Source organism: Etheostoma spectabile, unplaced genomic scaffold, assembly GCF_008692095.1.
Source record: "Etheostoma spectabile isolate EspeVRDwgs_2016 unplaced genomic scaffold, UIUC_Espe_1.0 scaffold00001433, whole genome shotgun sequence".
NCBI classification, from domain to species: domain Eukaryota; kingdom Metazoa; phylum Chordata; class Actinopteri; order Perciformes; family Percidae; genus Etheostoma; species Etheostoma spectabile.
In genome coordinates this window covers 752-25,700 of record NW_022602753.1, presented here as the reverse complement: position 1 = coordinate 25,700, position 24,949 = coordinate 752, and the positions used below count along the sequence as shown (strand labels likewise).

General features: G+C 41.0%; 1 protein-coding gene and 2 long non-coding RNA genes across 4 annotated transcripts; all 3 read left to right on the top strand.

Moving 5' to 3' along the window:
• Positions 1-15: 15 nt before the first annotated feature.
• LOC116675083 (B-cell receptor CD22) lies at positions 16-24,443 on the top strand (the record flags this gene model as incomplete). Its single annotated transcript, XM_032507157.1, has 13 exons — positions 16-409; positions 1,125-1,388; positions 2,213-2,476; positions 2,597-2,851; positions 3,373-3,627; positions 3,906-4,017; positions 5,956-6,101; positions 16,912-17,175; positions 17,968-18,225; positions 18,316-18,576; positions 20,842-20,901; positions 23,814-24,167; positions 24,390-24,443. Coding segments are annotated over exons 1-13 (2,839 nt in total), but the record flags the coding sequence as incomplete, so codon positions are not given.
• Positions 6,418-7,780, top strand: LOC116675086 (uncharacterized). The gene is made up of 5 exons (XR_004328285.1): positions 6,418-6,453; positions 6,685-6,772; positions 6,901-6,955; positions 7,235-7,329; positions 7,427-7,780. It is a non-coding gene; the product is annotated as an uncharacterized LOC116675086 (long non-coding RNA).
• Positions 18,687-19,968, top strand: LOC116675085 (uncharacterized). Of its 2 annotated transcripts, XR_004328284.1 has the most exons (4): positions 18,687-18,905; positions 19,034-19,088; positions 19,372-19,466; positions 19,564-19,968. It is a non-coding gene; the product is annotated as an uncharacterized LOC116675085 (long non-coding RNA). The 2 variants fall into 2 exon arrangements; XR_004328283.1 differs by lacking the exon at positions 18,687-18,905 and having other exon boundaries at positions 18,997-19,088.
• Positions 24,444-24,949: the final 506 nt, after the last annotated feature.

Below are 24,949 nucleotides of genomic sequence, written 5' to 3'. Positions count from 1 at the left end.
TTTATATTAACAAGAACGTGATATCAACGTGTACATTTTCTCCTCACTAGATGACCCACTGTATTATTCATGATATAAATAATTTTCTGTATAGTGACTTTTTGTTGTTTTTAATGAATGTGTCTCTGTACATGTTCTCCTCCAGATGGTCCAAAGCGTCCCTCTGTGTCAGTGAGTCCCTCTGCTGAGATAGTGGAGGGCAGTTCAGTGACTCTGACCTGTAGCAGTGATGCTAACCCAGCAGCTAGATACACCTGGAACAAGGAGAATGTATACTTCAAACCTCCCAGAAAAGGACCACAGCTCGTCTTCAGCTCCATCCTGTCCTCTGACTCTGGACAGTATTCCTGTACAGCTGAGAACGAGCTGGGGACAAGGACGTCGCAATACAGGTCTATTGATGTGAAATGTGAGTGAAACGGCTCATTAATTAACAAACAATATATTGACACAAACACACACACACACACACACATACACAAACACACACACAGTAAAGTTGTAAAATAAAAATTCACACTGGAAATGTAGCCTCACAACATCTGTCAACATCTGTCAACATGTCCTGCATCTGTTTGAAATATGTCCTTGTGTCTTTATTTGACATTCCTCTTCGTTGAAATGTGTTATTCAGCAATCTTGACCCTTCATGTCAGAGGCAAAACACGTCATGGGAAAAGGTTTTAACTTAGATTTTTTATTCTGGTCCATTCACAAAACATGACTGAAAAGAATGAATCAGTTCATTCACGTTTCTTTGAGGAAGTGATGATGTCAGAAAATGTCACAGGAGGAAAATCATTTCTGACTCATTTTCATTATTTAATGCCTTCATGTATCTTATTTACCAGCAGAGGGCATCAGTAGACATGACGGTGTCCAAACACACTGAACACCAATCATTTCCTTGGTTACTTCACTGTAACTGTAGAAAAACTAGTATCCATGGTAACAGGACACCATCGTTTCTACAATCTGAGTTTCTAATACAGAAGGAAGTGAAGTTTCACCCCCCACTTTGTGTTTCTATGAACTAGAGTTGATTTAAATATCTTCCACTGTGAAAACAAATTCATCTTGGAATTAAATGTTAAATGTCTCTATGTCTCTGTTTCCTCCTCCAGATGGTCCAGAGCGTCCCTCTGTGTCAGTGAGTCCCTCTGCTGAGATAGTGGAGGGCAGTTCAGTGACTCTGACCTGTAGCAGTGATGCTAACCCAGCAGCTAAATACACCTGGTACAAGGAGAATGTATACTTCAAACATCTCAGTGAAGGACCACACCTCGTCTTCAGCTCCATCCTGTCCTCTGACTCTGGACAGTACTACTGTACAGCTGAGAACAAGCTGGGGACGAAGACATCTCAATACAAATCTATTGATGTGAAATGTGAGTAAAACAGCTCTATTTTATGGTCTTTTCTTTGTTTATTTGACAAATGTTCTTATTGTTGTTATTATTATTGTTGTTATTTTGTTGTCTTTATACTGTCTTTTTTAATCTATTTTTTATTTCTTTTTCTTGCTAAAACTGCTGCTGGAACTTTATATTTCCTTGCGGGAGTCATCCCAAAAGGATCAATAAAGAGAAGTCTAAGTCTAAGTCTATTTAAAAAAACAACACCATATATCTAGTGACTGTCTGAATTTGTAGGCGTACTTTGTTGATCATTCCTGTTTTTTTCGGCTCAGTCTGCTTCACATTGACAACTGTAGGTCACTGAACAGCACTGGGTGAGGAAAAGGTTTTTAGTCGCTGTTGGCATCAGTTTGACTTCTCAAAACAAACTACTCTGATTTGTCATAATTTTAATGTTTTCACACATCTCACCACACCCTTTCACCAGGACATTTAATTAGTGTGTATCATTGTACAGTAGTAGTTTTTATTACCTGTGTAACTGGAGATGTTAGTGATTCATCTGAAGGATTCAGTCATGTAACAGTTAATCTGTCTGTTTATGAAGAGTTCACAAATAGGAACCAAACTTTGCCACATCATTCTGTTAGTTAACAGACGGTGTGAGGTTTTACTTCTCTGTATGGTTAACAGTAATCTGCCTTTAGTGATCAAAATATAACACACGGTGGCAACCAAATGTCAGTATGTACTCACTTGTCTGCTCTACATTGTTCATTATACAAATGATTTTCCATAAAGCAATATACTGTAACTTTTTTATTTAATGTGTCTTTACACATTTTGTCCTCCAGATGGTCCAAAGCGTCCATCTGTGTCAGTGAGTCCCTCTGCTGAGATAGTGGAGGGCAGTTCAGTGACTCTGACCTGTAGCAGTGATGCTAACCCAGCAGCTAAGTACACCTGGAACAAGGGGAATGTAAAGGTCAAACCTCCCAGTGAAGGACCACAGCTCGTCTTCAGCTCCATCCTGTCCTCTGACTCTGGACAGTACTACTGTACAGCTGAGAACAAGCTGGGGACAAAGGTGTCTCAATACACATCTGTTGATGTGAAATGTGAGAGAAACCGCTCATTTGAGAACAGCAAATTGATTGACACGCAAACACACACACACACACACACACACACACACTTTTACACCACATTTTAGGATTAAAGTTCATTATCTTTTCCAGATGCTCCAAAGGTTGTCTCCCTGTCTCTGACTCCCACTGGGGAGATCAGGGAGAACAGTAGAGTGACTCTGACCTGTAGCAGTGATGCTAACCCAGCAGCTACTTATACCTGGTACAAGGATGGTAACCCTCGTAATAAAAATAGACCGCTTGTCTTCCGCTCCATCCTGTCCTCTGACTCTGGACAGTATTACTGTGTTGCTGTAAACAAGTTGGGGAGCAGGACATCTAAATCCATCTCTATTGATGTGAAATGTGAGTAAAACAACTCTATTTGAAAAAACAACAACAACATATATCTAGTGACTGTCTGAATTTGTAGGCGTACTTTGCTGATCATTCCTGTTTTTTTCGGCTCAGTCTGCTTCACATTGACAGCTGTAGGTCACTGAACTGAGCTGCTGCAGTAGATGATGAAAAGACAGTTTTATTAACTAATGTTTCCTAGATCTGCACGGATGTTCAGGGCATTCAAACCATCAGGGATCCAGAAAACCACCTCAGGCTTCTGTCCTGGTCTCAGTCCAACCCTCTTCCACCAAATCTGCTCATCAATAGTTCATCAGGGCCATCATTCCAGTATTTACAACGTATATCACACATATTGTGTAGTATCATTTATTTCTGTTTCCCTCAAAAATATGGAACATTCTTCCACTCTCTGGTTAGAATTTAATGTTTATCACCAACAAAGAGATCAGCCTGCTGCCAGTCACAAACCACCTCTAGAGGTGTGAATATGTAATAACTGTGGTAATTTGTTTTATCTTTTCCAGATGGTCCAAAGCGTCTCTCTGTGTCAGTGAGTCCCTCTGCTGAGATAGTGGAGGGCAGTTCAGTGACTCTGACCTGTAGCAGTGATGCTAACCCAGCAGCTACTTATACCTGGTACAAGAATGGTAACCCTCGTGATAAAAATAGACAGCTTGTCTTCAGCTCCATCCAGTCCTCTGACTCTGGACAGTATTACTGTGTTGCTGAAAACAAGTTGGGGAGCAGGACATCTAAATTCATCTCTATTGATGTGAAATGTGAGTAAAACAGCTCTATTAAAAAAACAACAACAACAACATATAGCATACATAGAACACCAATCATTTCCTTATTATTTAATTCACTCTAGTAACCATGGTAACAGGACACCATCGTTTCTACAATCTGAGTTTCTAATACAGAAGGAAGTGAAGTTTTACCCCCCACTTTGTGTTTCTATGAACTAGAGTTGATTTAAATATCTTCCACTGTGAAAACTTATTCATCTTGGAATTAAATGTTAACTGTCTCGATGTCTCTATCTTTTCTCCTCCAGATGGTCCAAAGCGTCCCTCTGTGTCAGTGAGTCCCTCTGCTGAGATAGTGGAGGGCAGTTCAGTGACTCTGACCTGTAGCAGTGATGCTAACCCAGCAGCTAACTACACCTGGTACAAGGGAATGTAAAGGTCAAACCTCCCAGTGAAGGACCACAGCTCGTCTTCAGCCCCATCCTGTCCTCTGACTCTGGACAGTACTACTGTACAGCTGAGAACAAGCTGGGGACGAAGACATCTCAATACAAATCTATTGATGTGAAATGTGAGTGAAACGACTCATTTAATGACAGCAAATAGATACACACACATACACAAATATCTCAGTGAAGGACCACAGCTTGTCTTCAGCCCCATCCTGTCCTCTGACTCTGGACAGTATTCCTGTACAGCTGAGAATGAGTTAGAGAAATAGAATCAATAGAATGTGAAATGTGAGTAAAACAAAGCTCATTTAAAAACCATCATTCAACTACTGACAACTTTTGAAAGCTTTATCACCCACTCCAGTGTGGTGTTGATCATGTTCTTTCTCCAGTTCTGCCTGTTTCCCCGTCTGCTGCTGTAGTTCACTAAGCTGCTGCAGTAGATGATGAAAAGACAGTTTTATTTAGTAATGTCTCCTAGATCTGCACGGATGTTCAGGGCATTCAAACCATCAGGGATCCAGAAAACCACCTCAGGCTTCTGTCCTGGTCTCAGTCCAACCGTCTTCCACCAAATCTGCTCATCAATAGTTCATCAGGGCCATCATTCCAGTATTTACAACATATATCACACATATTATGTGGTATCATTTATTTCAGTTTCCCTCAAAAATATGGAACATTCTTCTACTCTCTGGTTAGAATTTAATGTTTATCACCAACAAAGAGATCAGCCTGCTGCCAGTCACAAACCCCCACTAGAGGTGTGAATATATAACTACGGTCTGTTTGTGTAGGTTGACAGACAGATTGCCCAAATAACAATCCCAAATAACTTGTGACAAAAACATGGTAATATTTATCATCATCAGATGTGAATGGATTCATCTAAATCTCCAGATCCAAAGATGCTTTTACACACAACTATAACTCAACACAAGATGTAGCATCAACGAAATCCAACCTCATTTTTGGTACTGTTGAGTTATAAAAAGTTAAAAACAACGTTTTGAAAACAATGTATTTCTGTTTTATGTATGATGCAGCCGAGATAGTATAATATGCATTTTGATGATATTTGGTGATTTATTTTGCAGATTTTTTAGGAAACCAAATCACTAATCAATGATCTCTTATTTAGTGACCTCACTGTAAAGTAAAGCTGTAAAATTAAAGCTCACACTGGAAATGTAGCCTCACAACATCTGTCAACATCTGTCAACATGTCCTGCGTCTGTTTGAAATATGTCCTTGTGTCTTTATTTGACATTTCTCTTCGTTGAAATGTGTTATTCAGCAATCTTGACCCTTCATGTCAGATGCAAAACACGTCATGGGAAAAGGTTTTAACTTAGATTTTTTATTCTGGTCCATTCACAAAACATGACTGAAAAGAATGAATCTGTTCATTCACGTTTCTTTGAGGAAGTGATGATGTCAGAAAATGTCACAGGAGGAAAATCATTTCTGACTCATTTTCATTATTTAATGCCTTCATGTATCTTATTTACCAGCAGAGGACATCAGTAGACATGACGGTGTCCAAACACACTGAATACCAATCATTTCCTTGTTTACTTCACTGCGTCTGTAACTGTATCAAACTAGTAACCATGGTAACAGGACACCATCGTTTCTACAATCTGAGTTTCTAATACAGAAGGAAGTGAAGTTTCACCCCCCACTTTGTGTTTCTATGAACTAGTGTTGATTTAAATATCTTCCACTGTGAAAACAAATTCATCTTGGAATTAAATGTTAAATGTCTCTATGTCTCTATATTTCCTCCTCCAGATGTTCTAAAGCGTCCCTCTGTGTCAGTGAGTCCCTCTGCTGAGATAGTGGAGGGCAGTTCAGTGACTCTGACCTGTAGCAGTGATGCTAACCCAGCAGCTAACTACACCTGGTACAAGGAGAACCAAACACTGCCTCATGGACCAGAAGGAAGTTATAATTTCACCTCCATCAGATCTGAGGACAGAGGGAACTACTACTGCAAGTCTGAGAATCAGTTTGGACAGTCGAACTCTTCTCTATTTGTAGATGTTCAGTGTAAGTCACAGGAGTCGGTCAAATATGTATGATAAAAAATTTCTTCAAAAACATTGTAGCCAATATTTATGGAATATAATGTCTCCTCCAGATGGTCCAAGGCGTCCCTCTGTGTCAGTGAGTCCCTCTGCTGAGATAGTGGATGGCAGTTCAGTGACTCTGATCTGTAGCAGTGATGCTAACCCAGCAGCTAACTACACCTGGTACAAGGAGAATGAAGACTCACCAAAAGCATCAGGACAGATCTTCACCATCACTGATGTTAGACCTGAACACAGTGGGGATTATTCCTGTGAAGCCCAGAACAGAAGAGGACGTCAGAGCTCCACCTTACATCTGACTGTTGTAGCAGGTAAGTTTCTTGACTTTTACCTGTTTACTGCACCAGACCTGGTGACCATGTTAATATGTAGCAGCCCATAACTGGTTAAAAGGAAATAACTGTGTGTGTTGCTGTGTTCAGGGAGAAACCTCCATCATGTCGGACACTGACTGACTGATTAACAGACAGTCTCACATGGCAAAGTGATTCATCATCTGATCCTACTAATGAGCTGTATAACATATTTTTCTATATTTTCAGGGAATCTAACAATGATAACGAATATCACCAGGCTGACTGTGGTGGTCCTGATGCTGATTCTTCTGCTTCTCCTGAGTCTGTGGGCGAGGTAAAACCTGAAAAATCCATCAGTTCAGTCATCCCTATTTTATTTTCTACTACTATCTTTCAGTTACATTAGATGAAGTATGATAAACATCATACATTCTGAATTTGTTGTTGTTGGACTCAATCAAGGAAGAAGAAAACTCTGAGCTCCACCGCTAGATCACAAAACCCTGTAGAGATAGAGGTGAGAGAGAGAGAGAGAGAGAGAGAGAGAGAGAATTGACATAACTTCCCTACATATCAGTTATAATTACTTGGCTCATACATGCTCTGAAAACTAAAGAATGTGTGACATGAATTTATGTTTAAAATACAACTTGCTGAGTAGAAACCAGTAATGTATTTGGCCATGACACAATATCTGAAAATAATTTACAATTAAATGTGAAATTTATTTGGATTAAGTCCTACTATAAGCAGTTTTCATGAACGAGGTCCTCATGTTGTTGTCTCTCCCCATCAGTTAGACTCTTGTCCTGTGTATGAGAACATCTCAGACCCTGCAGCTCAGACAGAAGACCCAGAGTAGCAGGAAGACCTGGTGTGAAGTCCAGTCAGGTTAGAGCCTCCTGCATCCAATAAAACAGGCCCACTTCAGATTTACAGTCACAGTTCCATCTGTAACTTTACACCAGTTTCATGTGATCTTCTGCAGATGCAGTTGGACCAGAGGCGGGACTCACCTGATGGAAACAAAGCAGTACGACATCGAAACATCCCTGTGGAGAGCGAGGCTGTGGAGGATGCGGGGATGTGGATACATTTACCTTCAACTCCAGAAGGTTTTATGGTCCGTTTTGAGCAGCAGCAGCAGGTAGGAGTCAGCAGCAGCATGGAGCAGAACCTTTAGAAGAACGTGGTGCTGGCAGCTTAAACTGGACCATGTCCAGGTGTCAAACAGGATTTATTGTTCAGATCAGCTGATGCTCAGCTGCTGTCTGACTTACTGATGTATATGCAAGCTTATTTTCTACTGAAGAGTTAGTTTTAGGCCATGTTGTGCTTAGGAAGGATGCACTGGATTTAGCGCTGAAAATTTGATTTTGTATGTGTATCTTAGTTATTTAATTATTTGTACCTTATAAAGTTTATCTGAAAATGAGTTGGCATGGGGATTTAGAAAAAGACCCATGGGGGAAGGGGGGTTGGAAGGGTTAAAGGGTAGAAAAAAAAAAATGACGTGTATATTTTGTATAATATCTTATTTTTTTATTTTGGTTGCTGGTGTCTTTGTTTTGGAGATTTTGCTCATTTTTGTTTAGTTTGTTAGTTTTGTCCCTTTTTGGCCATATGCTATATAGAGAGTATATTTATATAGCATGTACTGTGTAAATAGTTAGGTACACTTCAAAGGTATAGGTCTAATTTTTCATATCTTTTTTAAAGTTAACAGGCCCTCTGTTGTGTTTTGATTACAATGGTTGCATAGAAAGGAGCTCATGCCTTTGAGAGAGGAATATGCTGCAGTAACTAATGATTAACTGAACTGTATTGAATGTATTTTGTTTTTTGACTTTATTTGTTAATCAATGAACAAAATATCCCAAAAAATATTAGTTATTTTGTAGACATCAAGGATTAAAGTAAATGTATTTTTGAAGTTCTACGTAATAAATAACTTTTCAGAGCTCCCGAGCAGCCTCTGGGTTTGTCCCTGTCCTGGCTGACAGAGCCAATCCAGTTGGTTCACTTCAGAGACGTGAACTGAAATCGTCACATATTCCTCCATGTCCAGTTTGGTGGCAACCAAGAACAAGTTTCTAATCCCCTGATTCTCTCTAAACATGCTCTGTTTAGTCCTTAATACACATGTGGAGAAGCAGCCCCGTGTGACAGACACTGCACAATTTAGAAAGGAAAAGAACCTTTGTTTTACGTAAGAAAGTATTTTTTTTACCTTATTTATTTTGTGATAGCATTGAAGGTTTTGTAGTTAAACTCACCAAACTTAAAACTTGTTTATTGTGTGTCTATATGGATATCTTTCATGCAGGTTGTCAGTGCTAATGTTTTAGCAGTTAGCTGTAAATGAAGATAGTTCATGGCGACTGTCACTCCCCCATGTAAGGGGAGTGCAGATTTAAGTCGCGCATGCGTCACTTAGCAACAGGTAGCATACAAGATGCTAAAGATGCTAACGAGAGACTTCTGGAATGTCAATACAGTAAAAATAGACTTACTTAACAAAGTTGGTTCATTACTGGTGTTGAGTTATAAAAAGTTAAAAACAATGTGTGATGCAGCCAGGTTAGGATAATATGCATATCTCTGTGAAGAGGTCAAGATGGCCGTTTGTTCCTCACCTTTCCCCTCATTTCCTCTGACTGTAAAGAATTGATCAGGTCAAGTCTGGCATTTAACATATGGAAAGGAGCTTTCCTGCAACACACTAGGAGGTGGCCTCCTGTCTCCTGGGGTCTTAGACTAGGCTAAGACAATGCAATGTTGATTAAACTGTATCGATGTTAGAGCTTCACATTTACATGATAGAACCTTTTGATCTCTAACTAAAAACAACTAAAAAGGGGCGGAGTTTAGAGACAGGTCCTTCCTCATTAGACAGTGAAGATGCGCTCGGCATGTTGCCATGCCAACGGGGGACCAATGAGAATGGACTTGAATGCACCGGTTGAAAAGAAACCGCCCCCAGGTGCAGGGGATAAATGGGTGTGATTTAGGAATATTCAAGACTGGTCTCACCGGACCCCATCATGGGGGCAGCATGAATCAGTCAGCTGTCAGCTGTAGTGTTATCATGTTGTTTGTGTCTTATTGTCTTTGTCTTATCATCTCCATCATTTTGTTGCATGAAACCTTTTTCTTAATTCTCAATTGGACCCAGCCTCCTTCCTCAGTGATCCAACGAACATGAAGTTAGTTAATTCTAACACTGGCTACAAGCTATCAAACACAACAAGCTTGTCAGTTGAATGGCGTGTTGAGCTAACGTTGAGCTAACGTTAGCAATCAAACAGCCATTGACATCTAAAACATTTTTGAAACTTTTTAACTTTTACCCCTTGTTTTGTTACACGTCCATGTTTAGTTAACACTAACATGCATGTGAGTTTGTCACCCCTCAGTTACATTACATGTTATTTAGCTGACACTTTTATCCAAAGCGACTTACAATTTCTATATATGTCGGAGGTAGCACGCCCCTGGAGCAACTCAGTGTTAAGTGTCTTGCTCAGAGACACCTTGGTAGCTGTTAGCAGTGAGAATCAAACCCAGGTCTTCCACACCAAAGACATGTATCATATCCACTGCACCATCACCCCCCTCAGTGTTCTGCATTTCTCTGAAAAAAGAAGCAACCTGACCACAGAGAGAACAGAGAAGAAGAGACATACCAAGAAAAACAATGATGTGACTTTCCATCCCCCTCTTATGATTAATACTCTTTGTTCTGTTCAATGTAACTGCCTCAAAGGTCAAAGGTCAAATACATTCCTGGTCCGTCCCTACACCTGCAGACTGGGGGACATCCTGTCTCAGTCTCATAGAGATGACCTGTCTGTCTGTTTTTCTCTTCTCTTTATGAACGCTCTTTTCTGGTGTCGGTGGGATGTTTTCTAACAACAACCGTTCAATATTAGTTTCTTACTCTCTTTTTTGAAGTTTATAGTTTGTAAAACAACATATCTTTATGGTGTTGAGGTTGTGGGCTCTCCCTGCATAGTAATGATCAAAAGAGGAAGGAAATGTAGTCTTTAACAGCCTCATATCTGTCGTCTGCTCACTGACAGCAGAGGAGAGGCATCTTTAAAGACGACGTCCGTCTTCATTGTGAGTAGAAACAGTTTATTGATTAGTTTATTGATGCTGTATACCTCCTGTGTACATTATTTTATCTGCGGACATGTTTTATTGTCTCACCCAGAGAGACGAGAGGAGCAGCTATGAGTTTAACTGCAGCAGCGAGTGGATTTGTTGTCTTCCTTCTCTCTGTGTCAGGTACTGTATATCTACAGTTACATTCATTCTTTAAAAGAGAGGAAAACTTCCAGAAACACTACAAATATGAGTTTTGTTACAGTTGTGGAAACTCGGCAGACGGTATCAGTTTTGTTTGTTGTTGTGTTAATTGGACAGTATATTTTAATTTTAATGAAGTAACTGTGTGCTAAGCCCTTTTACATGCTGTAAACAGAGAATATTGGGGCTTTTATTCAGACCTGTTCCCTCCTCACTCCCTTCTTCCTACTTCCTTCTGTACGCTCGGGCTTCAGTGTTCTGCATTTCTTGTTAGTTTTCACATTCAGCATCAACCTGACCTCAGAGAGAACAGAGAGGAAACTAACCCAGAAATGTACACACTCAAACTTACTATTACCCATGAATATGTTTTAATGTATATTAATATACATCAGCTCTTCAACTTTTAACATTTTAACTTTTCCTTTGTGTTTAGACCTCTCTTTGCCTGTTCATTCTGGTTTCATTCTGAAATAACTTGAAAGAAATCATTGTTAACAGGAGTGGAAAGAGCCTGAAAGAGGAACTCAAACACATGTGTTATGTTTAATTCTGGTCTAACCTAAAACAGTCTGTAAAATGTATTCATATTTTATTGTTGACACGTGAGAAGAACTTCTCAGGCTATATGTAGAAAACATTTTTAAGGAAAGAACCAAAGCCATAAAATCCAGAAGTAACACATATCCCATGTCTAAACTATTATAACATATGATGAAACCTGATGAAAGTCTAAAATACAGTGAAGTTAGACAGATGCATGCTTTTTATGACTTTTTTTAATGGCTGCAGATAATTGGTCTGATTATTGAGGATTATGAAGCTTGTCCAGGTTACCTTTCCCTAGTTTCTAATACAGAAGGAAGAGAAGTTTAACGGCCCACTTTGTGTTTCTATGAACTAGAGTTGATTTAAATATCTTCCACTGTGAAAACAAATTCATCTTGGAATTAAATGTTAAATGTCTCTTTGTCTCTAGGTTTTTATTGTGTAGTCATTCCAGGCTTCAGCCTTCAACATGCTTTTAAAGTCGTCTTCTCTCACAGTGATCTTCCATGTCAGAGGCTCAGTGATCGGCTTCTTAGAACATGAAACATGAGGTGGTCAGATGTAATGTCACAAAGTAGATGAACAGCCTTTTTTGCCTAATTATTTCATGTATGTCTTATTAGATCATGTGTATGTATACAAAACTTATTAATTTTTGTCCTTTTGGACATTTTTGTGTGTTTTGTTCTGCACTCTTGCCTAAATTCTTAAGTTGTTGTCCATTATCCCGTCCTCTTTCAGTCTCTGTTTTCTGATTTGTACATGTCTGGAGACAGTAACTTTTATATAAAAAACACACATTTATACAAAAAAAAGATAATTTATATTTTTTTAATAATCGATAATTAACTTATCCGTCAAATGTTCTAGAGAGAATCGAGATGGATCTAAGAATTGATTATTTTTCCCAACCCTAGAGTTCCTTAAAGCTGCGTTACCTTTCGTTACTAAGCAACACTTTACCCCCTTTGAGCTTCTCCATGTTTGTGTTCACTGTGAATCAGAGTCTATGTTGAAGATAACAACAACTATTCCTGTGCCGTTACAGGATATGAAGATCACAGCTCTCCTCCAGTGTGTGAGTTACTCCAGTGTCACTAATAAGAGAGCAAACTCAGAAAACTATAGACTTTAATGTTTGAAACTCCAGACATTATGTGTAATAGAGCCTTTTTTCAGTCATTCATTCAACTTTTATATTAACAAGAACGTGATATCAACGTGTACATTTTTTCCTCATCAGATGATCCACTGTATTATTCATGATATAAATGATTTTCTGTATGGTGACTTTTTATGTGTCTCTGTACATGTTCTCCTCCAGATGCTCCAAAGGTTGTCTCCCTGTCTCTGACTCCCACTGGGGAGATCAGGGAGAACAGTAGAGTGACTCTGACCTGTAGCAGTGATGCTAACCCAGCAGCTACTTATACCTGGTACAAGAATGGTAACCCTCGTGATAAAAATAAACTCCTTGTCTTCCGCTCCATCCTGTCCTCTGACTCTGGACAGTATTACTGTGTTGCTGAAAACAAGTTGGGGGGCAGGACATCTAAATTCATCTCTATTGATGTGAAATGTGAGTAACACAGATCTATTTAAAAAAACAACAACATATATCTAGTGACTGTCTGAATTTGTAGGCGTACTTTGCTGATCATTCCTGTTTTTTCGGCTCAGTCTGCTTCACATTGACAGCTGTAGGTCACTGAACAGCACTGGGTGAGGAAAAGGTTTATAGTGGCTGTTGGCATCAGTTTGACTTCTCAGAACAAAACTACTCTATGATTTGTCATAATTTTAATGTTTTTACTAGGGCTGGGCAAGTTAACGCGTTATCGCGTTAACTAATTAATTAATTAACGTTGACAATTTTTTTTTATCGCATGTTAACATGGTTTTTGTTATTTCTTTATTATTGTAGAAGTTTGTTGCTCACAGGCTTTGAAAATACTGCAAAGTTGAATTTTCTTATCACCGGAGTACTTCCAGTCTGAAATATCACCGTGACAGTTGATACCAGCAAATCATTCAACGAAACACAGTTTTCGTTCACGACTTTCGTTCTTGATTAATAAAAACATTCTTGGCAAATGCTTTCGCCATCTCCGTCATGCTCAGGTCCAAGAATTTCACCTCTAGCGGCACAATACGAATATGCCCCTTCGTATGCTTCGGAAGGCTACGTTAGATGCAGCGTGTGGGTAAGTAGAGATAAACAAAGGCAAGAGACGCTAACAAATGCCATAGTATAACCGCAGTTAGCCCAGATAGTACGAATAGATACGATATATGATCGCTGCTGCGAGCCTTCTGCCTTCTGATCATGTCCCCTGCTTTGCGCACGGTCTCCAGCGTTCTGTCTCAGTGTCTCTGCTTTACAGCGCGTTGGACAGTGTCCTTCAGTGTCTCTGCTTTACAGCGCGTTGGACAGTGTCCTTCAGTGTCTCTGCTTTACAGCGCGTTGGACAGTGTCCTTCAGTGTCTCTGCTTTACAGCGCGTTGGACAGTGTCCCTCAGTGTCTCTGCTTTACAGCCCGTTGGACAGTGTCCCTCAGTGTCTCTGCTTTACAGCGCGTTGGACAGTGTCCTTCAGTGTCTCTGCTTTACAGCCCGTTGGACAGTGTCCCTCAGTGTCTCTGCTTTACATCGCGTTGGACAGTGTCCCTCAGTGTCTCTGCTTTACAGCGCGTTGGACAGTGTCCCTCAGTGTGTCTGCTTTACAGCGCGTTGGACAGTGTCCCTCAGTGTCTCTGCTTTACAGCGCGTTGGACAGTGTCCCTCAGTGTCTCTGCTTTACAGCGCGTTGGACAGTGTCCCTCAGTGTCTCTGCTTTACAGCGCGTTGGACAGTGTCCCTCAGTGTCTCTGCTTTACAGCGCGTTGGACAGTGTCCCTCAGTGTCTCTGCTTTACAACGCGTTGGACAGTGTCCCTCAGTGTCTCTGCTTTACAGCGCGTTGGACAGTGTCCCTCAGTGTCTCTGCTTTACAGCGCGTTGGACAGTGTCCCTCAGTGTCTCTGCTTTACAGCGCGTTGGACAGTGTCCCTCAGTGTCTCTGCTTTACAGCGCGTTGGACAGTGTCCCTCAGTGTCTCTGCTTTACAGCGCATTGGACAGTGTCCCTCAATTCTCTGCTAACAGCGCATTGGACAGTGTCCTCAGTGTCTCTGCTTAACAGCGCGTTGGACAGTGTCCCTCAGTGTCTCTGCTTTACAGCGCGTTGGACAGTGTCCCTCAGTGTCTCTGCTTTACAGCGCGTTGGACAGTGTCCCTCAGTGTCTCTGCTTTACAACGCGTTGGACAGTGTCCCTCAGTGTCTCTGCTTTACAGCGCATTGGACAGGTCCCTCAATGTCTCTGCTTAACAGCGCATTGGACAGTGTCCCTCAGTGTCTCTGCTTAACAGCGCGTTGGACAGTGTCCCTCTGTCTCTGCTTTACAGCACGTAGTGTCTCTGCTTAACAGCGCGTTGGACAGTGTCCCTCAGTGTCTCTGCTTAACAGCGCGTTGGACAGTGTCCCTCAGTGTCTCTGCTTTACAGCGCGTTGGACAGTGTCCCTCAGTGTCTCTCTGCTTACAGCGTGTTGGACAGTGTCCCTCAGTGTCTCTGCTTTACAGCCGTTGGACAGTGTCCCTCTGTGTCTCTGCTTTACAGCGCGTAGTGTCTCTGCTTAACAGCGCGTTGGACAGTGTCCCTCAGTGTCTCTGCTTAACAGCGCGTTGGACAGTGTCCCTCAGTGTCTCTGCTTTACAGCGTGTTGGACAGTGTCCCTCAGTGTCTCTGCTTAACAGCGCGTTGGACAGTGTCCCTCAGTGTTTCTGCTTTACAGCGTGTTGGACAGTGTCCCTCAGTGTCTCTGCTTAACAGCGCGTTGGACAGTGTCCCTCAGTGTCTCTGCTTTACAGCGCGTTGGACAGTGTCCCTCAGTGTCTCTGCTTAACAGCGCGTGGACAGTGTCCCTCAGTGTCTCTGCTTTACAGCGCGTTGGACAGTGTCCCTCAGTGTCTCTGCTTTACAGCGGTTGGACAGTGTCCCTCAGTGTCTCTGCTTAACAGCGCGTTGGACAGTATCCCTCTGTGTCTCTGCTTTACAGCGCGTAGTGTTTCTGCTTAACAGCGCGTTGGACAGTGTCCCTCAGTGTCTCTGCTTAACAGCGCGTTGGACAGTGTCCCTCAGTGTCTCTGCTTTACAGCGCGTTGGACAGTGTCCCTCAGTGTCTCTGCTTAACAGCGCGTGGACAGTGTCCTTCAGTGTCTCTGCTTTACAGCGTGTGGGACAGTGTCCCTCAGTGTCTCTGCTTAACAGCGCGTTGGACAGTGTCCCTCAGTGTCTCTGCTTACAGCGTGTTGGACAGTGTCCCTCAGTGTCTCTGCTTAACAGCGCGTTGGACAGTGTTCCCTCAGTGTCTCTGCTTTACAGCGCGTTGGACAGTGTCCCTCAGTGTCTCTGCTTAACAGCGCGTTGGACAGTGTCCCTCAGTGTCTCTGCTTTACAGCGCGTTGGACAGTGTCCTCAGTGTCTCTGCTTTACAGCGCGTGGACAGTGTCCCTCAGTGTCTCTGCTTACAGCGCGTAGTGTCTCTGCTTAACAGCGCGTTGGACAGTGTCCCTCAGTGTCTCTGCTTTACAGCGCTTTGGACAGTGTCCCTCAGTGTCTCTGCTTTACAGCGCGTTGGACAGTGTCCCTCAGTGTCTCTGCTTTACAGCGCGTTGGACAGTGTCCCTCAGTGTCACTGCTTTACAGCGCGTTGGACAGTGTCCCTCAGTGTCTCTGCTTAACAGCGCGTTGGACAGTGTCCCTCAGTGTCTCTGCTTAACAGCGCGTTGGACAGTGTCCCTCAGTGTCTCTGCTTTACAGCGCGTTGGACAGTGTCCTTGTGAAGTGCAGAAAGGTTGTGGGGCACTCTAAACACAGCCCAGCAGGTGCTGCAGAGTTAGAGCAACAACAGATGAACGTGGACATAAGAAGGAGTCGCTTAGCAACACGTTCCAACCAGATGGATTTCACCTCTGGACATGATGAATACATTATGTTTAAGTTAATATGTACACTAAATATTTAATTTAACTACTACTTTATAAACAAAATGCTGGTAACAAATGTTACAGCACTTTTGTTCATATATACTATATACACTACTATATACACTACTTTTGAATTCTTTATTCATTTTGCGATTAATCACGATTAAAAATTTAAATCGCTGCCCAGCTCTAGTTTTCACACATCTCACCACACCCTTTCACCAGGACATTTAATTGGTGTGTATCATTGTACAGTAGCAGTTTTTATTACCTGTATAACTGGAGATGTTAGCGATTCATCTGAAGGATTCAGTCATGTAACAGTTAATCTGTCTGTTTATTAAGAGTTCACAAATAGGAACCAAACTTTGCCACATCATTCTGTTAGTTAACAGACGGTGTGAGGTTTTACTTCTCTGATTGGTTAACAGTAATCTGCCTTTAGGGATCAAAATATAACACAATATACAGTCTAGGGGATGTACTCACTTGTCTGCTCTACATTGTTCATGATACAAACGATTTTCCATAAAGCAATATACTGTAAAAAAATGTATTTAATGTGTCTTTACACATTTTGTCCTCCAGATGGTCCAAAGCGTCCCTCTGTGTCAGTGAGTCCCTCTGCTGAGATAGTGGAGGGCAGTTCAGTGACTCTGACCTGTAGCAGTGATGCTAACCCAGCAGCTAGATACACCTGGTACAAGGAGAATGTAAAGGTCAAACATCCCAGTGAAGGACCACAGCTCGTCTTCAGCTCCATCCTGTCCTCTGACTCTGGACAGTATTCCTGTACAGCTGAGAACGAGCTGGGGAGGAAGACATCTCAATACAGGTCTATTGATTTGAAATGTGAGTGAAAACAGCATTTGTTTTCACATTCATTTGAAAACAGCAAATTGATTGACACACACTCACACACACACACACGCACACACACACACACACACACACACACACACACACACACACACACACACACACACACACTTTTACACCACAATTTATGATTAAAGGTCATTATCTTTTCCAGATGCTCCAAAGGTTGTCTTCCTGTCTCTGACTCCCACTGGGGAGATCAGGGAGAACAGTAGAGTGACTCTGACCTGTAGCAGTGATGCTAACCCAGCAGCTACTTATACCTGGTACAAGAATGGTAACCCTCGTGATAAAAATAAACTCCTTGTCTTCCGCTCCATCCAGTCCTGACTCTGGAGAGTATTACTGTGTTGCTGAAAACAAGTTGGGGAGCAGGACATCTAAATCCATCTCTATTGATGTGAATGTGAGTAAAAACAGATCTATTTAAAAAAAAAAAAAAAAAAAAAAAAAAAAAACATGTAGCACATATAGAACACCAATCATTCCTTGTTTTCTTCACTACGTCAGTAACTGTATCAAACTGGTAACCATGGTAACAAGAAACCATCGTTTCTACAATCTGAGTTTCTAATACAGAAGGAAGTGAAGTTTCACCCCCACTTTGTGTTTCTATGAACTAGTGTTGATTTAAATATCTTCCACTGTGAAAACTTATTCATCTTGGAATTAAATGTTAAATGTCTCTTTGTCTCTATGATTCACAAACCACCTCTAGAGGTGTGAATATATAATAACTGTGGTCATTTATTTGATCTTTTCCAGATGGTCCAAAGCGTCCCTCTGTGTCAGTGAGTCCCTCTGCTGAGATAGTGGAGGGCAGTTCAGTGACTCTGACCTGTAGCAGTGATGCTAACCCAGCAGCTAACCACACCTGGTACAAGGAGAACCAAACACTGCCTCATGGACCAGAAGGAAGTTATCATTTCACTTCCATCAGATCTGAGGACAGAGGGAACTACTACTGCAAGTCTGAGAATCAGTTTGGACAGTCAAACTCTTCTCTATTTATAGATGTTCAGTGTAAGTCACAGGAGTCGGTCAAATATGTTTGATAAAACTTTCTTCAAAAATATTGTAGCCAATATTTATGGAATATAATGTCTCTTCCAGATGGTCCAAAGCGTCCCTCTGTGTCAGTGAGTCCCTCTGCTGAGATAGTGGAGGGCAGTTCAGTGACTCTGACCTGTAGCAGTGATGCTAACCCAGCAGCTAACTACACCTGGTACAAGGAGAATGAAGACTCACCAAAAGCATCAGGACAGATCTTCACCATCACTGATGTTAGACCTGAACACAGTGGGGATTATTCCTGTGAAGCCCAGAACAGAAGAGGACGTCAGAGCTCCACCTTACATCTGACTGTTGTAGCAGGTAAGTTTCTTGACTTTTACCTCCAAAAACCTGTTTACTGCACCAGACCTGGTGACCATGTTAATATGTAGCAGCACATAACTGGTTAAAAGGAAATAACTGTGTGTGTTGCTGTGTTCAGGGAGGAACCTCCATCATGTCGGACACTGACTGACTGATTAACAGACAGTCTCACCTGGCACAGTGATTCATCATCTGATCCTACTAATGAGATGTATAACATATTTTTCTATATTTTCAGGGAATCTAACAAAGATAACAAATATCACCAGGCTGACTGTGGTGGTCCTGATGCTGATTCCTCTGCTTCTCCTGAGTCTCTGGGCAAGGTAAAATCTGAAAAATCCATCAGTTCAGTCATCACCATTTTATTTTCTACTACTATCTTTCAGTTACTTTAGATGAAGTATGATAAACATCATACATTCTGTATTTGTTGTTGTTGGACTCAATCCAGGAAGAAGAAAACTCTGAGCTCCCCCGCTAGATCACAAAAACCTGTAGAGATAGAGGTGAGAGAGAGAGAGAGAGAGAGAGAGAGAGAGAGAGAATTGACATAACTTCCTTACATATCAGTTATAATAACTTGGCTCATACATGCTCTGAAATCTAAAGAATGTGTGACATGAATTTATGTTTAAAATACAACTTGCTGAGTAGAAACCAGTCATGTATTTGGCCATGACACAATATCTGAAAATAATTTACAATTAAATGTGAAATTTATTTTGATTAAGTCTTACTATAAGCAGTTATCATGAACGAGGTCCTCATTTTGTTGTCTCTCCCCATCAGTTAGACTCTTGTCCTGTGTATGAGAACATCTCAGACCCTGCAGCTCAGACAGAAGACCCAGAGGAGCAGGAAGACCTGGTGTGAAGTCCAGTCAGGTTAGAGCCTCCTGCATCCAATAAAACAGGCCCACTTCAGATTTACAGTCCCAGTTCCATCTGTAACTTTACACCAGTTTCATGTGATCTTCTGCAGATGCAGTTGGACCAGAGGCGGGACTCACCTGATGGAAACAAAGCAGTACGACATTGAAACATCCCTGTGGAGAGCGAGGCTGTGGAGGATGCGGGGAATGTGGATACATTTACCTTCAACTCCAGAAGGTTTTATGGTCAGTTTTGAGCAGCAGCAGCAGGTAGGAGTCAGCAGCAGCATGGAGCAGAACCTTTAGAAGAACGTGGTGCTGGCAGCTTAAACTGGACCATGTCCAGGTGTCAAACAGGATTTATTGTTCAGATCAGCTGATGCTCAGGTGCTGTCTGACTTACTGATGTATATGCAAGCTTATTTTCTACTGAAGAGTTAGTTTTAGGCCATGTTGTGCTTAGGAAGGATGCACTTGATTTAGCGCTGAAAATTTGATTTTGTATGTGTATCTTAGTTATTTAATTATTTGTACCTTATAAAGTTTATCTGAAAATGAGTTGGCATGGGGATTTAGAAAAAGACCCATGGGGGAAGGGGGGTTGGAAGGGTTAAAGGGTAGAAAAAAAAAAATGACGTGTATATTTTGTATAATATCTTATTTTTTTATTTTTGTTGCTGGTGTCTTTGTTTTGGAGATTTTGCTCATTTTTGTTTAGTTTGTTAGTTTTGTCCCTTTTTGGCCATATGCTATATAGAGAGTATATTTATATAGCATGTACTGTGTAAATAGTTAGGTACACTTCAAAGGTATAGGTCTAATTTTCCATATCTTTTTTAAAGTTAACAGGCCCTCTGTTGTGTTTTGATTACAATGGTTGCATAGAAAGGAGCTCATGCCTTTGAGAGAGGAATATGCTGCAGTAACTAACGATTAACTGAGCTGTATGTAATGTATTTAACGTTTTGACTTTATTTGCTAAATGATGAACAAAATGTCCAAATTTTTTTTAGTTATTTTATAGACATTAAGGATTAAAGTAAATGTATTTTTGAAGTTCTACGTAATAAATAACTTTTCAGAGCTCCCGAGCAGCCTCTGGGTTTGTCCCTGTCCTGGCTGACAGAGCCAATCCAGTTGGTCCACTTCAGAGACGTGAACTGAAATCATCACATGTTCCTCCATGTCCAGTTTGGTGGCAACCAAGAACAAGTTTCTAATCCCCTGATTCTCTCTAAACATGCTCTGTTTAGTCCTTAATACACATGTGGAGAAGCAGCCCCGTGTGACAGACACTGCACAATTTAGAAAGGAAAAGAAACTTTGTTTTACGTGAGAAAGTATATTTTTACCTTATTTATTTTGTGATAGTATTGGCGGTTTTGTAGATAAACTCAACAAACTTAAAACTTGTTTATTGTGTGTCTATATGGATATCTTTCATGCAGGTTGTCAGTGCTAATGTTTTAGCAGTTAGCTGTAAATGAAGATAGTTCATGGCGACTGTCACTCCCCGATGTAAGGGGAGTGCAGATTTGAGTTGCGTATGCGTCACTTAGCGACAGGTAGCATACAAGATGCTAACGAGAGACTTCTGTAATCAATACAGTAAAAATAGACCTACTTAACGAAGTTGGTTCATTGCTGGCTACAAGCTAGCAAACCCAACAAGGTTGTCAGTTGAATGGAGTGTTGAGCTAACGTTAGCAATCAAACAGCCATAGATAGCTAAAACATTTTTGAAACATTTTCCTTTTACCCCTTGTTTTGTTACACTTCCATGTTTAGATAACACTAACATGCGTGTGAGTTTGTCACCCCTCAGTTACATTACATGTTATTTAGCTGACACTTTTATCTAAAGCCACTTACAATTTATATATGTGTCGGAGGTTGCACGCCCCTGGAGCAGCTCGGTGTTAAGTGTCTTGCTCAGAGACACATTGGTAGCTGTTAGCAGTGAGAATCAAACCCAGGTCTTCCTCCCAAAGACATGTATCATATCCCCTGCACCATCATCCCCCCTCAGTGTTCTGCATTTCTCTGAAAAAAGAAGCAACCTGACCACAGAGAGAACAGAGAAGAGACAAGTGCCGGGCAACGGCAAAGTCACTGGGGTGTGGCAAAATCCCACAGGTGTCGAGAACCTGCACAGTTTCTGGGGCCCCAATCAACAAAGACTGGGAGCAAGGTTGGCGTAGACTCTTGGAGAGAGGATGTCAACTGAGGTTCTGGACGGTTGCATGTCAGCAGCGGTTCTGGAAGGCCACACAGCACCCAGGGGTCCGGCCCGCTGCCCAGCACAGATTAAAAAACGAGCAGACTAGATCTAAAAACCAGATCCTTATTGCTCTATCCCCCTCACCTTTCTAACCTCTGATTAGTAAACATACACACAGTTGACTTAGCGAACAAACCATTCACACAAACCTACTATACACACACACAAACCTACCATACACACACACACACACACACACGGCTCTACATGCACGCATTATAATTGTCTACAACAAGTGTCTTTATCAATATCAACATCATTATATCACTATTGTGTGTCTACACATAAACTACCAGTTTGATTGTTTGTGTGTTACACTAACATGCATGTGAGTTTCTCACACCTCAGTGTTCTGCATTTCTCTGCAAAGAGAAGCAACCTGACCACAGAGAGAACAGAGAAGAGACATACCAAGAAAATAATATATAATATATTATATATATATATATATATATATATATATATATATATTTCCATCCCCTCTTGTAATTAATACTCTGCTCTTCCTCCTGTTCAGTAAAACTGCCTCATGGTTCACAGGTCAAATACATTCCTGTTCACCTGCAGACAGGCTTTAAAATGACCTTTTCTGTCATTCAGTCAAATGGATTGTGAATGTTAAAAATGTCTTCAGCCACTCAACAGATCATGGATCCTTTTTTTTTTGGGGCTGGTGAGTGAAGTAAATCTACCTGCTGCTTGCATATTTTACCAGTATTGTGCTGGTGGATGTTGCTGATGTTGAACCCTGCCTACAGCCTGGTGACACCTTGTCTCAGTGCACATAGAGATGACCTGTCTCTGTTTCTGTCTTGTGGGTGTATGGCTCTCCCTGCATAGTAATGATCAAAAGAGGAAGGAAATGTAGTCTTTAACAGCCTCATATCTGTCGTCTGCTCACTGACAGCAGAGGAGAGGCATCTTTAAAGACGACGTCCGTCTTCATTGTGAGTAGAAACAGTTTATTGATTAGTTTATTGATGCTGTATACCTCCTGTGTACATTATTTTATCTGCGGACATGTTTTATTGTCTCACCCAGAGAGATGAGAGGAGCAGCTATGAGTTTAACTGCAGCAGCGAGTGGATTTGTTGTCTTCCTTCTCTCTGTGTCAGGTACTGTATATCTACAGTTACATTCATTCTTTAAAAGAGAGGAAAACTTCCAGAAACACTACAAATATGAGTTTTGTTACAGTTGTGGAAACTCAGTCGACCGTATCAGTTTTGTTTGTTGTGTTAATTGGACAGTATCTTTTAATTTTAATGAAGTAACTGTGTGCTAAGCCCTTTTACATGCTGTAAACAGAGAATATTGGGGCTTATATTCAAAACTGTTCCCTCCTCACTCCCTTCTTCCTACTTCCTTCTGTACGCTCGGACTTCAGTGTTCTGCATTTCTTGTTAGTTTTCACATTCAGCATCAACCTGACCTCAGAGAGGAAACTAACCCAGAAATGTGCAGAGTCATACTTGCTATTACCCATGAATATGTTTTAATGTATATTAATATACATCAGCTCTTCAACTTTTAACATATTTAACTTTTCCTTTGTGTTTAGACCTCTCTTTGCCTGTTCATTCTGGTTTCATTCTGAAATAACTTGAAAGAAATCATTGTTAACAGGGGTGGAAAGAGCCTGAAAGAGGAACCTAAACACATATGTTATGTATAATTCTGGTCTAACCTAAAACAGTCTGTAAAATGTATTCATATGTTTTTGTTGACACGTAAGAAGAACTTCTCAGGCTTATTGTAGAAAACCTTTTTTTTCATGAGAGAACCAAAGTCAAAGAAAATCCAGAAGTAACACATATCCCTATGTCCAAACTATAATAACATATGATTAAACCTGATGAAAGTCTAAAATACAATGAAGTTAGACAGATGCATGATGGGGAACTTTTTATGACTTTTTTTAATGGCTGCAGATAATTGGTCTGATTATTGAGGATTATGAAGCTTGTCCAGGTTACCTTTCCCTAGATCACGTTGGTAGAATGATCACTTTGTCTTATTAACTGATTTTTAGTTGAAGTAATTAATTCATGCAGCTTCCTGATGTGCTCTGTGTTCCAGTGATACAGGGTCAGGAGGACTGGGGGGTGACTTACACCTCTACTCACATCTGTGCTGTTAAAGGATCAACAGTGGACATACCCTGCAGCTACACATACCCATCCAGAATAAATGGCCTTGATACCAAAGTTGAGAAAGGATTCTGGTTTACTGAATTAAATAATGATGAAACCGTGGATCTAACAACAGTCTCAGAGTATTCAGGTCGAGTGCAGTATCACTCTGAAAACAACGACTGCACTCTGAGAATCTCAGAGCTGAGAGAGAGAGACTCAGCTGTCTACAAGTTCATGTTCACAACAAACCAAGATGGGAACTATGTTGGTTATCCTGGAGTCACTCTGACTGTCACAGGTAAAAAATTTTATCTTAATATTTAATAAATGAGTTAGGGTTCAACATCTTGATGACAACATGAAAGTTACTTGCATTTGGGTGTGTGTTGACAGTTCAGTCTAAAATGTCAGTTTGGCAGTTGTCCTCTACCTGGTCATCCTTCCTACGTCTGGTTCAAGAATGAACACAACATTAAGGGACAAACATGTGATTCTTATTCAGCCTCCTTTTCTCCTGCAGACAGCTTCTCCTGTGCTGTAAGAGGACATGAGGACTTCCCCTCTCCTTCAGTGTGTGAGTTTACTTCCAGTCTTCCTCTGACATAACACCATCTAGTGGAGCCTGAACTACATGGAACTCAATGGTATTTGATGATTGGTGCAATTAAATGAAAGCATACACTTATCAATTATCTCTTATTTCATGACCTCACTATGAAGCTGTAAAACAACAGCTCAAACTAGACATTTAGCAAAGCAAGATGTGTCCATATGTCTCTTCTCCTTCTTGAGTCTTTTCTTTTAACTTTTTTCTTTCTTCTGGTCCATTTGGAAAACAAGTTCTGAATTCCTACAATTAATTAATAAAGATTATGAGTTATCAGTGTAAGAAGATCTGTCCAATCACGTTTCTTTGAGGAAGTGATGATGTCAGAAAATGTCACAGGAGGAAAATCATTTCTGACTCATTTTCATTATTTAATGCCTTCATGTATCTTATTAACCAGCAGAGGACATCAGTAGACATGACGGTGTCCAAACACACTGAACACCAATCATTTCCTTGTTTACTTCACTGAG